The sequence below is a fragment of the Aulonocara sp. 'chitande type north' Nkhata Bay genome, linkage group LG3 (assembly GCF_057382095.1).
Source record: "Aulonocara sp. 'chitande type north' Nkhata Bay isolate Kocher_YH1m ecotype deep benthic linkage group LG3, A_spYH_male_GT1.1, whole genome shotgun sequence".
In the NCBI taxonomy this organism is placed as follows: Eukaryota; Metazoa; Chordata; class Actinopteri; order Cichliformes; family Cichlidae; genus Aulonocara; species Aulonocara sp. 'chitande type north' Nkhata Bay.
This window is the reverse complement of record NC_141346.1, coordinates 23675612-23690086: the sequence shown is the minus strand read 5'-3', so window position 1 is coordinate 23690086 and position 14475 is coordinate 23675612. Positions and strand designations below refer to the sequence as shown.

The window sequence follows — 14475 nt, the reverse complement described above, 5'->3', positions numbered from 1 at the left end:
TCAGAAAAGTGAAGAGACGGGAATATGTATGTATGTCCCTCACCCCCACCTACACCCCCCTGCTGAGAAAAATAAAGCCCCGGACAAAGACAATAAAAACCTGGCCTGAAGGAGCCCTTTCTCAACTGCAGGACTGCTTCTCAACAACTGTATGGGATTTATTCTCCAGCCACAACCTCCAGGAGTACACGGACACTGTACTCTCGTACATCAGGAACTGTGTTGACAATGTCACCGTCAACAAAAGGGTCAGGGTGTTTCCAAATCAAAAACCCTGGATGAATAGCGAAGTGCAATCCCTCCTAAAAAGCCGCAACACTGCCTTCAAGTCAGGGGACAGGGCTGCGTATAGGGCGGCCAGGGCAGACCTGAGTAGAGGCATCAGGAAAGCTAAGGCTGCCTATAGGAGGAGGATTGAAGATCACTTTGCTGACAACGACCCCAGAAAAATGTGGCAGGGGATCAATCACATTACCAACTACAGAAGCAATAACCAGGCAACATCTAGGACTGATGCCTCACTGGCTGAGGATCTAAACCGTTTCTTCGCCCGCTTTGAGACGACCAGGCCCCCAGCTGCCACACCACTTTCACCCGCCCCCAGCACTGGCACACTAACTTTTAGGGAGCACCAAGTGAGGTGTGTTCTAAGGTCAGTGAATCCCAGGAAGGCGGCAGGTCCTGATGGAATACATGGAAAGGTTCTCAGAGCATGTGCTGACGAACTGACTGGAGTCTTCATTAAAATCTTCAACCTTTCCTTGTCATCAAACACCGTCCCGCCCTGCCTCAAAACCTCCACCATTATCCCCATCGCCAAGAAGACAGCTGTGGCCAGCCCAAATGACTACAGGCCTGTTGCACTTACGCCTGTAGTGATGAAGTGCTTTGAGAGACTGGTCTGTCAGCACATCAGGGCCGGTCTGCCTCCCACTCTGGACCCCCACCAATTTGCCTACAGGACAAATCGTTCCACCGAGGACGCTATCACCATAGCGCTCCACACTGCGCTGAGTCACCTGGAGCACCGAGGAAGCTATGTGAGAATGCTCTTTCTGGACTTCAGCTCAGCATTCAATCATATCATCCCGGAGATCCTGGTCCAGAAACTGTCTCACCTGGGACTCTCCACCCCCATCTGCCTCTGGATCAAGGACTTCCTGACAAATAGACCACAGTCTGTCAGACTCGGCCCCCACCGGTCCAGCACCATCACACTCAGCACCGGGTCTCCACAAGGATGTGTTTTGAGTCCCCTCCTGTTTACGCTCTACACATCTGACTGCTCCCCTACCCATCTCTCAAACACCATCATAAAGTTCGCGGATGACACCACAGTGGTTGGACTCATCTCAAGGGGGGATGAGTCAGACTACAGAGATGAGGTCAACAGACTGACTGAGTGGTGTTCAGTTAACAACCTCCAACTGAACACCACGAAAACTAAAGAACTTATCTTGGACTTCAGGAAGGGCAGAACAGACCCGGCCCCACTTTACATTCACGGGAGCTGTGTGGAGAGGGTACACTCCATGAGGTTTCTTGGCGTGCAGATATCTGATGACCTCTCCTGGACTGCAAATACTACAGCGGTGGTTAAAAAGGCCCAGCAGCGTCTCCACTTTCTGAGAGTGCTCAGGAGGAACAACCTGGAGGAGAGGCTGCTGGTGACATTTTACAGAGCCACCATAGAGAGCATCCTAACGTACGGCATAACAACATGGTATGCAGGGTGCTCAGCTGCGGACAGGAAAGAACTGCAGAGGGTCATCAACACAGCCCAGAAGATCACTGGCTGCTCTCTGCCCAGCCTGGAGGTCACTGCAAACTCTCGGTACCTCAGCAGAGCTGGCAATATCATCAAGGACCACTCTCACCCCAGCAACCAACTGTTTGAACTATTACCGTCAGGCCGACGGTACAGGTCACATAAAACCAGGACAAACAGATTCAGGGATAGCTTCTTTCCCAGAGCTATCACCGTAGTAAATAAGCACAAAAACAATTGAACCTATTCCATACCGTCACTGTCATTATATTATGCTGCTATTCATACTGTCATTATATTAATGCTGCTATCCTGTATATATTGTACATACTATTGTTTGAGTACTTACGATTGTTTTTTTGTACTTTTTATATTTTACATTTATATTTATTATTGAAACTTGCACCAAGGGAGTGGCACTCCAATTTCGTTGTACTCTGTACAATGACAATAAAGGCTATTCTATTCTATTCTATATGTCCATTTCAAAAAACGGCCACGCACTTCAGCTGAGTCCGACATCTTCCGCTTTAGAATACGACTATGCAGCAAACTGGCGCGAAATCACGTGCACCTGCACTACAGCGATGTTAAAGCGGCAGTTTACTTCCGGTCTTATAAACAAAAACCAACTAAATAAGCAGACAAAAAAATACATATATCAATCACCTGGATCACCTGTTGAGAAAGAAAAAAGAAAACAAGCAGAAGAAAACGAGAGCAATACAATAAACAACATCACGATGATATATGGGAATATAACAGTAAATACTAAATATTAAACATTATTGTGCAGCATGTAATATCGACAGCGCACAGTGTGCTTTGAGGTAGGAGCCAAAAAGGGTGTAGTTTGTGTGTGTGAACACCCGTGTGTGCACCTGTGAGCATGGACGCGCTTGTTTTTAAAAGGTTCCTTCATGTAATGATCTGCTAGAGGGTGTGGGGAGCCACTGCCCCGTCCTCCAGGGCATGAAGCAAGTATGGAGGAGATCCAGGCTCCAGACATCCAGAGGCCCCCAGAACACGAGAGACCAAGGAAGACCAACAGAGGGGCAGCTGTGCCACTATCCCAGAAAGAGCTGACGAGAGTCCCAGATGAGGGGTCACTCAGCAGCCGCGGAGCAGAAGCCGGGGGGGGGGGTTGCAGTGACGTGCCCGTGAGCTCCACCGGCAGCCAGCTGCGCCAGAGTGACCGAGCCCCAGGCCAAGAGGCCGGGGGCACCCCACCCCCGAAGTGGCCCGAGCAAGCCCCAGGCTCCAGGCCCCGATAAGCAGCCACCAAGGAGTGAGCCGGTGTGTACCTGGACGCCCATCCCCGGACACAAAGAACCACCAACGCACCGATGTCTGAGGCCGTCTGCCACCTGCAGGGGAAGTGGTGGTGGGGAGATAGGCCTTCATACCTTGGAGGGCCTGAGATGTCCCCAGAGAGGTGGTGTCTGATACCCAACCTGACATAAAGGCTACGTTCACACTGCAGGCGAAAGCGCATCAAATCCGATTTTTTTTGACCCTATGTGACCCATATCCGATCATGGTATGACAGTGTGAACGGCACAAATCCGATATTTTCAAATCCAATCTGGGTCACTTTCGTAAGTGGTACTGAATCCGATACATATCCGATGTTTCAGAAAGCGACTGCTGTGTGAATGGTCAAGTCGCATTAAATCCGTCTTTTACGTCACTGACACAAGACAGACGCCAATTATCAGCGCCCAATAAGACATCGCGAACGCTTCCTGGCCATCCGGTGAAACTGCTGGGAATACAACGTTGGACAAATGTTAACATTTTATTTGTACTGCATAATCTGCAGATTCTGACAGAAATCTGCAACTATCCTTTGAAGCACCGCTCCTCTCTAAAACAGCAATAAGGATAATTATTAGGTTATCTACATTATTATGTAAATAACAAAATAACTTAAAGCAAAAATTGGGAAACGTGAAGTCCGAAGTCTTTATATTATATTAAGGGCCATCAGTCAAACAATACTGTTTGGTCTGGGTCTAAACAGAGCACGTTGTGTGTGACATCTTCTTTTGCGCATGCGGGGCGCTTTGAGCATTCACACTAGAGCGCATTTGCTATCGCATTTTATTTGTAGTGTGAACGAGCAGACAAAAAAATCGGATTTGATCAAAAAATCGGAATTGAGCATTAAGACCTGCAGTGTGAACGTAGCCATAGACACAGACATACAGGCACACACAGATACAAACATCCATTCCCACCCTCATGCTCTCATATGCACTTACTCCACACTCAACCAACGTGGAGACAGACATAAAGAGACGTTGTACACACGATCACACTCCCCAAGCGTACTCTACAAACCGGGTCTAGGTGCCCCCGCCCCTGGAGGGGGGAACTGCACCCAGACCCAGGTGGTGTTTCCCTTTTCCCTGCGGTGGGGGGAGGCAGACCGCCCCGACTCCGCAGCAGCAGGAAGGCTCCACACTCCAGACCACAGTCGGACGGCCAACTCCTCCTCCTAGTCCTAGCCCCCCTGCTCCAGCAGGTCGCAGAGAATGGGGGTGAGAGAAGACTCCAAACCTCCCTCCACCCGCTCATTGTAATGTTGATGCATGTGTGTTCTAAGGTGCATTTAAAACCCAGGAGGGCTTGGAGCTACCTGCCAGAGAGCAGCAGGTAAGCGCATGGTCCCTCCTGCTAGCCCTCAATGTCTACGTGTATTTAAAATTGAGAGGTGGGCAACGATGCCAGGGGTGGGGTGTACACCCTGATGGTACTTTGGACTCCGTGTATCGTGCCCACCCCCAAGATCCTATATGTATGTATAATGAGAGTGTGAGTAATGTTAATGTCTAAGTTGTGGGATAAAATTGAGGCACAGGCAGCCAGAAGGGGACAGAAGGGGGGATGCCTTCCCTGCACCCTGGTGACACACCTTTACCCCAAGGCCCTGCATGTGTGGGTGATTGTGGTGGAGCGGGAAAAGGGAGGCAGCTGGAGATGGGGAGGGAAGGAAGGCAGGGGCAAGTGACCCCTCCCTGGGGCCAGCTCCCCCGCTGACCCCAGTAGGCAACCCCATACTCTGCAACCCGCCAGGGAAAGGGGGGCCCTAGTTCGGCAGCGCCGCCTGGCCCCGCAGAGCCCAGGACAGCCCACCCGACCCCACCACAGAGAAAACTGCACCCACCCGTCATCCACTCATGTTCCAGACTACACAAGACAATAGACGCCCAGGCTGAGATCTTCCTCCACCTCTGCCGTATCTCCCCCTCCTGCAGAGTGAGTTCCCGAAGAGAGGAGACCTCCTGCAAGGCCTTGTATGGTTGATGAAGAGAATGTGCATTAAAGGATACGCTGTGGAATTGACAGTACCAGTATGATCGTGTATCCTTCCTACTATCCTGCTAAGGTTTCTACCGACTATTCTCAACCACTGAACACAACCCAACATTACAAGTGGCAAGAGGGACTCTCCCTCTCAGATAATTTCATACACCTTAATGAGCAACATTTTATGCTTCCATCATAGCTAAATGAGCCCTCGTTAATTTGGTCATATTTGATTCATGTCCTGAGATTCATCTATTCAACAAAAGATGCAAAACCAAAAAATGCTCTAGATGTAGTAAAATCTAAATAATTTGTCAAACAGAGCAACCTCAGCCTCATTTCAAATAATAAGTTTAAAATACATTATCAAGCCTTTTTAAGTAGAAATAACTTTATCTTTCTTCATCACAAGCTAGCTGGTGTTGTCTGTAAAAAGGCCTTTAATCAAAGTTCTAGAATAAACCAGTAAAGTGTAATTATCAAAAATAACCCAGTGATTTTTAGAGTGTTTGAATTCACTTTTTGCTTACCATGTTTTATTTCATAGCAGAGGAGAAATCAGTGATATCTGATCAGATCACAGTCTAGTTGAAAATGGCAGTTCCAGAAGAATATTGTGGCTTCTTCTGAAGCGTATCTTCTACACAAACAATTGGGTAAAATTTTGGCCCAATATTTGATCAAAGCTAGCGAACCTATGACCCAATAGAATTATTCAAGCCAGGGAGTTAATTAAAGAACCCAGCACATCGCCAACCCAACTCTTGAGTCACGACTTTTAAACCAACATTTAAACTAATAACCTACGGCTTTTACCCAGAAGTTGTTATAAAAGTAACCTAGCATGGTTTTATTATGTATTTGCAGAGGTTTTGTGAAAAAAAGTTCAGTTTGTGTTTAGAGGTTTGTGAAAAGGGTGCAAGGTTGTATCTTAACAAGTATGACAATGTACAAAAGCTTTAGCAAAATATTTGGTTATTTCTGAAATTTAGCACTATTAGGTGAAATTACAATTTTGGGAAGAGGGAAGCAAAGGAGGGGAGACTTATTTAAAGAGAGACCTCATCATGTGTGTGTTTTTGTGTGTGTGTGTCTAATTGTATGCTCGTGTGTGCTCATGCCATCAAAAGCAAGAATTAGATGGAGGACACAGAAGCAAACAGCATCAGATTAAAAAGATTAAAGTAATTTCAAGAGAAATTAGTGTAGTTTCAAGCAGATTTATACGTGGGTTAATCTATCAGTGAGTTAATCTAATCAGTGAGTGTTTAAAAACTGAACTGAAAGCTTACATAATGTTACACAAAAACACAGATACTCACAGACCAGTTTGATTCAATGCTTAATAGTTTAATGATGCAGAAGAGAAAAAAAGTTTTGTTTTTAAGTTTTTGCTAAAAGCATTCTTTCCATTACACATTTCAATTGCTCCTTTTAAAAGACACAATCACACTATTTTATGTCACTTGTCGCTTCGTTCCTTATGCATCGTTACAGCAAAAGAAAAAGGTAAAGATGTGAAAACAGATATTTTGAGTGATATATGAGAAGATTTCTTTCTTTTTCAGATGACGTGCCTTCATGTCAGCCCAGGAATCATGACTTACTCTTAATGCAGACAGAAGGGGATTGGGACTGGCAAGGCTGATCATTCATACACAGGTCTCCTGTAAGCACCAAAAATCAACTTTAACCGAAATTTTTGTTGCATGGACACAAAAATATAGAATATATGAGAAAAATGTTTTGGTTTTTTTGGTTTTATATATAATGACAATAGCACTTGTATATATTATGTACAATATTATACCTGAAGAATTCATTTCCATGCAGTGCTCGTTGCCCCACGAGTTGTTAGGCTCCCTCCGACACCAGTTTGTGTATTGGAAACGTGTTCCATCGATCCAAAACCAATAACCCTCCTACAGAACAGAAAAAAGTTAAAAATAAGAAATCATTTTTTAACGAAACTACACTTTAACATTATACATCGACTACCAAGTTTGGACACACCTTCTCATTTATTGGTTTGTCTTTACTTTCACTACTACCGACATTGTAGATACAAACTGAAGATATCAAATATATGAAACAAGATATATGGAATTATATGGAAATGGAAAAAAAGATAACAGTGAAAAATAAGTAAAATATCCAATGGATAGATTTATGTTTTAACTGGCAGACTGGCATACCTGTAGACCATCAGAACCACCAATCCATGTTCGTCCATTAGCTTTACTCCCATCAGATATCACCCTCTGAATCAGCTGGTATTCCCCAAGGCTCTGTACAGATGCAAGGTTTGCACTCATGGTCTGACAGTTTCTCTACAGTAAACAAAAAGACAGAAGAGTTACAGAAGATTTATAAAACAACCTTCATGATTACACCACCACAAACATACAAATAATAATAAAACATACTAAGAAATATTTACATTGACTGACAAAATTATTGATTTTAATTATCTGACCTTGTATTAATAGCTTACCATTTAACAAGTAATAAAAAGTAAAGTTTTTTAATAATTATTATATTGAAAGGACTAATGATTAATACATTTACAATCATTTATCATTCAGAATTATTTCATGCAGTTAATGTTGGTGGCTTAAACCATTTACTGCAATAATTAGCATTATTTTTATAAATTAAAAAAATAATATTTGCTATTATAAGCTTGGATGCATATTTCACAGTACATATAAGAACTGGTTTTAATCGAAGCAAAAATTGACAGGTGATTTATCCATGGCATAAATTGTAGGAACGTGAAACTAGAGACGTTAGTTTGTTTGCTTCTTTGTTTGTATTTCTTGTTTACTAATATATTGTTACTGTTTACTTGTTAAAAAGTAAAGCCATATATGACATACATACATATTAGAACAAATGATAGCATTATTAAAATTCAATAAATGATAACATTAATAATGATCAATACATACTATTATCATTTTAGACAAATTTTAACAGTACATTGGCTTTGATAAAATTTTACTAATTGTCAATATAAATTTCTTTAATATAATATTAAAAACTTATTATTATAAGGTCTTATCCAAATATTAAAGAATCAAAGAAACACAGTCACAGTAACTGGTGAGTCCTGATGTTATTACCTGAGCATCAACCCAGGGTAAGGGTGTAGAAACATAGAAGTAACATTTGTTGTTGTACTCAGTCCAACCAGCGGGACATGAGGACTTCTTGAGAACATAGCACTCATCTGAAGACAAAGCAAACATATTGTGTGACAAAATGCTGACTCAATTCCCCCTTTACTGGAATAATTATAATCATGGTCATTAACTTGTGTTTTATTGGCAATAGTTTTACTTTTCAAGAAATTTCAACTGGAAAATGTGTCATTTTCTTCCTTTAGATTTCTATTTTTAAAAACATGTATTTAAAAATAGATCTTATTATTTGGACAGCTGTTTAAAGCCCATTGACATGCACAACATTCAGTATGATACTAGTAACATACTTTTATACTTACCCTGAGCAGCGGTCAGAGCCATCATTGCACAGAGAAGTGCAGATGCAGTCAGCAGCTTCATGATGATATTTAGTGTCTCTGTAAGAAACACATTAACAAAAGTGATTAGCAGTTTGATAAAGAAAGGATAGAAGATCCTCAGCATATTTGTAACGTACCTGTCTGTAGAATGTCTTCTCCTCTTTCAAGTGTCAGCCTGTAGCTTCACCCCTCATGTAGAGATGAGCACTTATATACACTTTCTTATATTTACATTTCAATACCAGGAAGAAATGAACTAGAAATACTTAACCCTTTAAAGCCGGTGGGAGTGGGCACGCTCCGTTTTGCGTAACTATTTTTAAGTCCTGGTAGCACTGCAACCACGTAAGCTAGCGCAATAAGCTTTCTTTTGCATATGAAACCGGAGGAGTTGTACTTAAATCTTATGCCATCAGCTTGTCCTAGGTCACAGTTTCCTTCCACATATAGCTTTGCAAAAAATGCATAAAAAGCACTTGCAGCAACAAAAACATAATATTCCAGAAACACACTTTGCCGATCTGATCAGCTGTTCATAACACTTCCTACGTCCATCAGCACGAACTATCGCATGTCCGCCATTACCTGCCCGAAACCGGAAGTGACGTCATTTTCGCGGAAATGTAGTTTTTTACCATCAAGGCCTCATGAGCCTATACTGGTGTTTTTAAAGGTTATGTTTGACTTTATGACTTTCTGTGTCGTTTCTGGGATGCTTAGGACTCATATTGCACTGCTGGAAATAGTTTATTTTGATGCATATGCTGCTTTTTTGCAAATTTGCACTATAATATTTATTTTCGTTTTTCATGCAGTGTATAGAAATTGGTGTATTTCAAAAATAAAACTATGAAGACACTCAAAATAAATTTCCTGTGGTGGGAAACTATTTGTGCAACTTTTTTGTATTAACAGTTTTGAGGGATAAGCCTCTTAAATTTCTCTAACTAGAAATATATGTTAAAAAACAAAAACCATTTAAAAAATTTATTTGTAGTTTATTGCACATATTATTAAAATTTAGGCTGTAATGGTTGTATTGATGTATAGCAACTTGAAATGCTCCCAAAAATGGCTCTACAACATGTAAAAATATAATATAAGCTCTGGCGGACTTGGTTCTATGGTAGGTCTTAAAGGGTTAAGTATGTTTTGATTCCATGCTTCACTAACCCTGTCTTTACCAACCTTACGCAATTCTCTCCACCCAGCTTGAATTTCATGGATGTTTAATTTCATTTATTGACTGCTGGTCAACAAAGATGTCACGCTCCTGGGTCTTTGGCCCAGTGTAAATGTGTTTGGACTTTTGATTCTGGGTTGTTTAATGTTCTATGGTTAAGGTTCTGTTCCTTGTTTTGGTTTACAGTTGTGATCCCTCTGTTTATATTTGTTTTCTTAGGTCTTCTTAGTTTTGTTTTCTAGTCCGTAGGTTTCTGTTATCATGGAGCACGGAACAGGGGAGTTTCCATGCCCCATGTTTAGTCAGCCTTATCCCTTCCATTTAGTCTTGTCTCTGCATTCGGTGTTCTCTTTCTATCTCCCCGTCAGTCTTGTTCCCATGTATGTTTCTCCACTGGTCTCAGTGTCACACCCAAGTGCTTCATGGTGATATCGGAGTATTTAAAAAACAAAATACCTAAAATGGGTAACAGATCAATAAAGAACAGCCATAAAATAGACAGTTTAAAAAAAAGGAAACAAACACTTTGAAAGCAAATCAGATTGGATAGGTGAATTATTAGAGCGCTCCCTCGTTCCCATTTCCGCACATACAATACAAAGATCGCTTGTGATAACGATGACTCACTCTGAGCAAATTTCGAACCCAGACATTTTAACTGTTTTTTTTAGCATGAATTACTTATAATATTTCTTAACTTTGAACTTATTTATCACCTTGCTTATGTAACTTCATCAGACTATGCACTAACTACTGACTTCTGACCAAAAGGCATAACAACTTCTCTCGGTGACATTTGTAATGGTTTTTTTGTATCAGAAAGCTTTGAGTGGTTCAGAAACGGCCCTTCAAACCCTCAGCTTAACATTTAGCTGTGATGGTGTGCCAACTTTTTAAAAAAAATCCCTTTTATGCACCATTAATGAATTGCCATTGAAAACAACACAGGATAATGTACTCCTTTGTGGACTATGGTTCCGGGATGAGAAGCCTCACATGTAAAGTTTCTTAAAACCTTCCATTGATGAGTGTGTGGATCTACAGGACAGTGGTTTCACATGGGAAAATGACAAAGGAGTTTGTGTCAATACAAAAGTAATCCCTCTAATTCTAATGAGTGACTCAGTTGCCAGACCTCTGGTCCAGAATTTTAAACAGTTTAATGGTGAACATGGATGCTCCTACTGCCTTCATGAAGGAAAGGAAGTTGAAAAAGGCAGAGGATCCACTCGTGTATATCCTTTTCAGAAGGACATTCAGTCCACTGTACCATCTGGGAACTCTTCTTGTTTAGCACTCGTAATAACACAAACACTAAATCCTGCTTCTCTGGTGCTGTTTTGTAGCAGTGTATACACCTGAGACTGTCACCTGTCTGTCTGGCCTGCACTCTCTCTCTGTTTCTTTCTCTCTGATTGTGGAATAAAAGTATGAACATTTATTTATAAGTTACACTTGTGTTTGAATCCTGCAGCTTATCACACATTTGATTTCCATGTGTGACGACTGCAAGTGTCCAGAGTGAGGACAGACTGAGGGACCCACTGCTGCACATCATCTGTGAGGCTTTGCACCCCTGATGATCCACCAGGACAATCTCAGCAGTATGTGAGGAAGAGGAGGAGGAAGAGCCAGCAGCAGCTCACAGATGGAGAGAATAGACAGACTGTTCCCTGTTTGTGAAGGACTGCTAGAAAAGTTTAACATAACTAATTGTCTGTCTTGAATCAGTCTTATTAGGTAATGTTCAAATAATTTTATCATTCCAGTGTTTTCAGTGTGGGAGAAAGTACTCAGGGCCTTCAAGTTACACACTATGAAAGGCAGAGACAAGTTTAATATTCAGAAACCTAAAGTATGTATCAGCAGCAGAATGGAGCTAAAAATAAATGTTTGTTTCAGTTCTATGAAGCTTTGAGTATTTTGGATTAGTAGCACTGCTGTGTTTGTTGCATAATATTACTGTAATTGTTTATATGCTTTATATATTCTGAGGTAAGTTGATCTATAGTGTTACATCATATTCTATAAGGATGTTATGTGTTTGTATACTTTCTGCCCAGTTTGACCCATTTAGCAGAAGTCAGCCTGTTTAAGTCTCTGATATGTATTCTGTATGACTTAAAGCAGTTATGACATGGTCTGATTTTCTCACCCAATAAAGGGATATTTAATATACTCTACTCTTCATTTTATCAGAAACAGTTATCACAGCTCGTACATTTTCTTTTTATAAATATATATAAGCATCGAGCCAAATTTAGTAATGCCAACATACTGAAAGAACAATATTTGTCTCTTATATATAATACATCTGTATATACACTGTCAAAGATACTTGAGTGTCTTTGAGTGAAGATTTAAGGTGATAGGAAATATAAATAACTGTAACTTGAATCTGTACTGAAGCTCAGTATTTGACACAGAGTTCAAGTTCACTGCTGTAATGACTAATAATGATTAATATAATAACTTTAATATTGGCCATATTATCTTTACATTACCAAAGTGAGATGACTTTAAACTCATGAACAACATTAGCTAATTGTTATTTACTAGCTAATCTTAAATGACTGTTCAGCACAGAAATGAAGCCCAACAATCATGTTTTACAGTCCTGTGGTCTCAGCCTCAGATACTTATTATATCACACAAAGCTCATGGAGAAACAAATGTACAAAATATGTTCTCCTTCATTTCTGTCAAACAAAGCTGTATGACACGTTTCCAGCTGTTAGTATCATGGGCAGCGGACGGAGGCTAGACCGTCCTATTTCACAAGCCAACAAGCATCGCACTTCTGGCCTTAGCGGTCTTTGAGTACGCGGCCCTTGAGGACCGTTAAGGCTGCGTACTTTAAGGCTGCAGAACCTGAATTGCGATACAGCCTTTGTTCATTGTATTTAGTTTCACTGTCCTGCCATTATGTTCATGTCAGTCAGCTGTTTCCCCATGTGTTCCCACCAGAGATGGGCAGTAACGCGTTACTTGTAACCTGATGTGGTCTGTCTCATATCACATCAGTGTACATGCGTTTAATAACAAAATAATGTACCTCAATGACACACCTCATAACTGTTTTTGACTGTTCACTGTGAATCTAAAAACACTGCTGATTTGCACACCTTGTTAATTTTGATTTTTTAACATTCATTTTATACCTGATTTTTAAAAGATAAAATGGTCTCGCACACTTAACACTTAAAAATAACACGAAACTGATTGAAACATTTAAGATGTACTATTCCCCAATCACATATTTTGTATGTAAAATCTAAAAAACAAACAAACAAAACAAAAAACACACACACACATGAAATTTGGGCAAAAGCCATCATGGTGCACACATGCAGAGGGACAGTAAGCATCTTCATCATGGAACCTTAACATTTAACCTTGATAATGACCTAAAGCGGGGTAACATTTGAGTGAGTTTACAAACCAATACTGAGAACATTCATTTCATTGAAAAGAAAGTAAACCTTTGCAAAATGACCTTCAGATCTTCCTTCTTGGTCTCAATCTGCAGATACAGCCTTTCTGTGTGGGGACCTAAAGACAGCTTGTCTTAAGAATCTGAATACTTTATTAATCCCTAAGGAAATATTGTGCATTACAGTTTCTCCAAGACAGTAACAGTAACAGACTAAAATATTTAAACGATACAATACAATTCTTAATATGCCTGTTCACAGGGGTGAAAACGAGAAAAGAGCTCATATGCACTCATAACACACAAAACAGAAAAGGTAATATGAATTTAACTTGAAAAATGATCCAGCGATTTTACTGGCACATCAATGCCCTCATCCTGTTTCAATGAACTGCTGGAAGACCACCTGATTTTTCTCCAACACAAGCAAAGTACAGTTTATAAAGTTCATGTTTATTCAAGGCTTTGCCAGTAAAGAAATGTAATCCATTTATGTTTGAATATGGGAGAGGATCTAACACCAGCCCTGCCATGAACAAAGAAACTTTATTGTTTAATCCTGAGGTGTCTAAGACATCATTGGTGATGCCCCTAATCCTGACCTCTAAGAAAATGCAAAATCTATTTTCAGTTGTTCCCCAGAATTGTAGCAATCAGCTTGCTACAATTCTGGGGAGGGAGGGAGGGAGCGACAGGGAGCTGTCATTCTAAATGATTATTTAAAAGTGTTTACATAAAAAAAAACATAGAGTTAGGGTTTTGGACTAGGTTGAAGTCTTCATGACATCAGAGCAAAAACTAAAGTAGTTCAGTAAAGACGGATTAGCTATAACTTTCCAACGTCATGACTGTGTGACTACCTAACAGAAAATGACAATTACTTCACACGTCCACATCTATATCTTTACAACTGCTCGACTCAGCCACAGTAATTAGCTACATACATCCCTGAACATGGACAAATGTCAGCGGGTATTTTTTTAAAGTAAAGGAGAATTTCAATTAAAAAGAGATGAAAAGAAAAAAAACTTAAAGTTAGTTAAAAAAGATGTACACACCAGTTATGTTTTTTGTGTTTATCATGTCTTTAATTGCTGAATCAATGTTATCCCACTAGACGTCACGTTCTACCTTTAGATGGCGCATAACACTCAGGAGGAATGCAAAGCCCTTTGAGAATGAGGGTTTCTACAAAAAACGTTTTTTTTTCCATGGGCTTCCTGGTGTCACCTATTGTAGTCAATCTTTACATC

The 14475-nt window shown here is 40.7% G+C and overlaps 1 protein-coding gene across 1 annotated transcript; it reads right to left on the bottom strand.

Moving 5' to 3' along the window:
* Window positions 1-6409: 6409 nt before the first annotated feature.
* LOC147334664 (ladderlectin-like) lies at window positions 6410-8796 on the bottom strand. Its single transcript, XM_086287387.1, has 6 exons — window positions 8744-8796; window positions 8586-8663; window positions 8206-8312; window positions 7276-7410; window positions 6891-7002; window positions 6410-6747 (listed from the first exon to the last, which is right to left on the bottom strand). The coding sequence occupies exons 2-6, from the start codon at window positions 8644-8646 to the stop codon at window positions 6677-6679; spliced, it is 486 nt and encodes a 161-aa protein (XP_086143513.1). The 5' UTR covers window positions 8647-8663; window positions 8744-8796; the 3' UTR covers window positions 6410-6676.
* Window positions 8797-14475: the final 5679 nt, after the last annotated feature.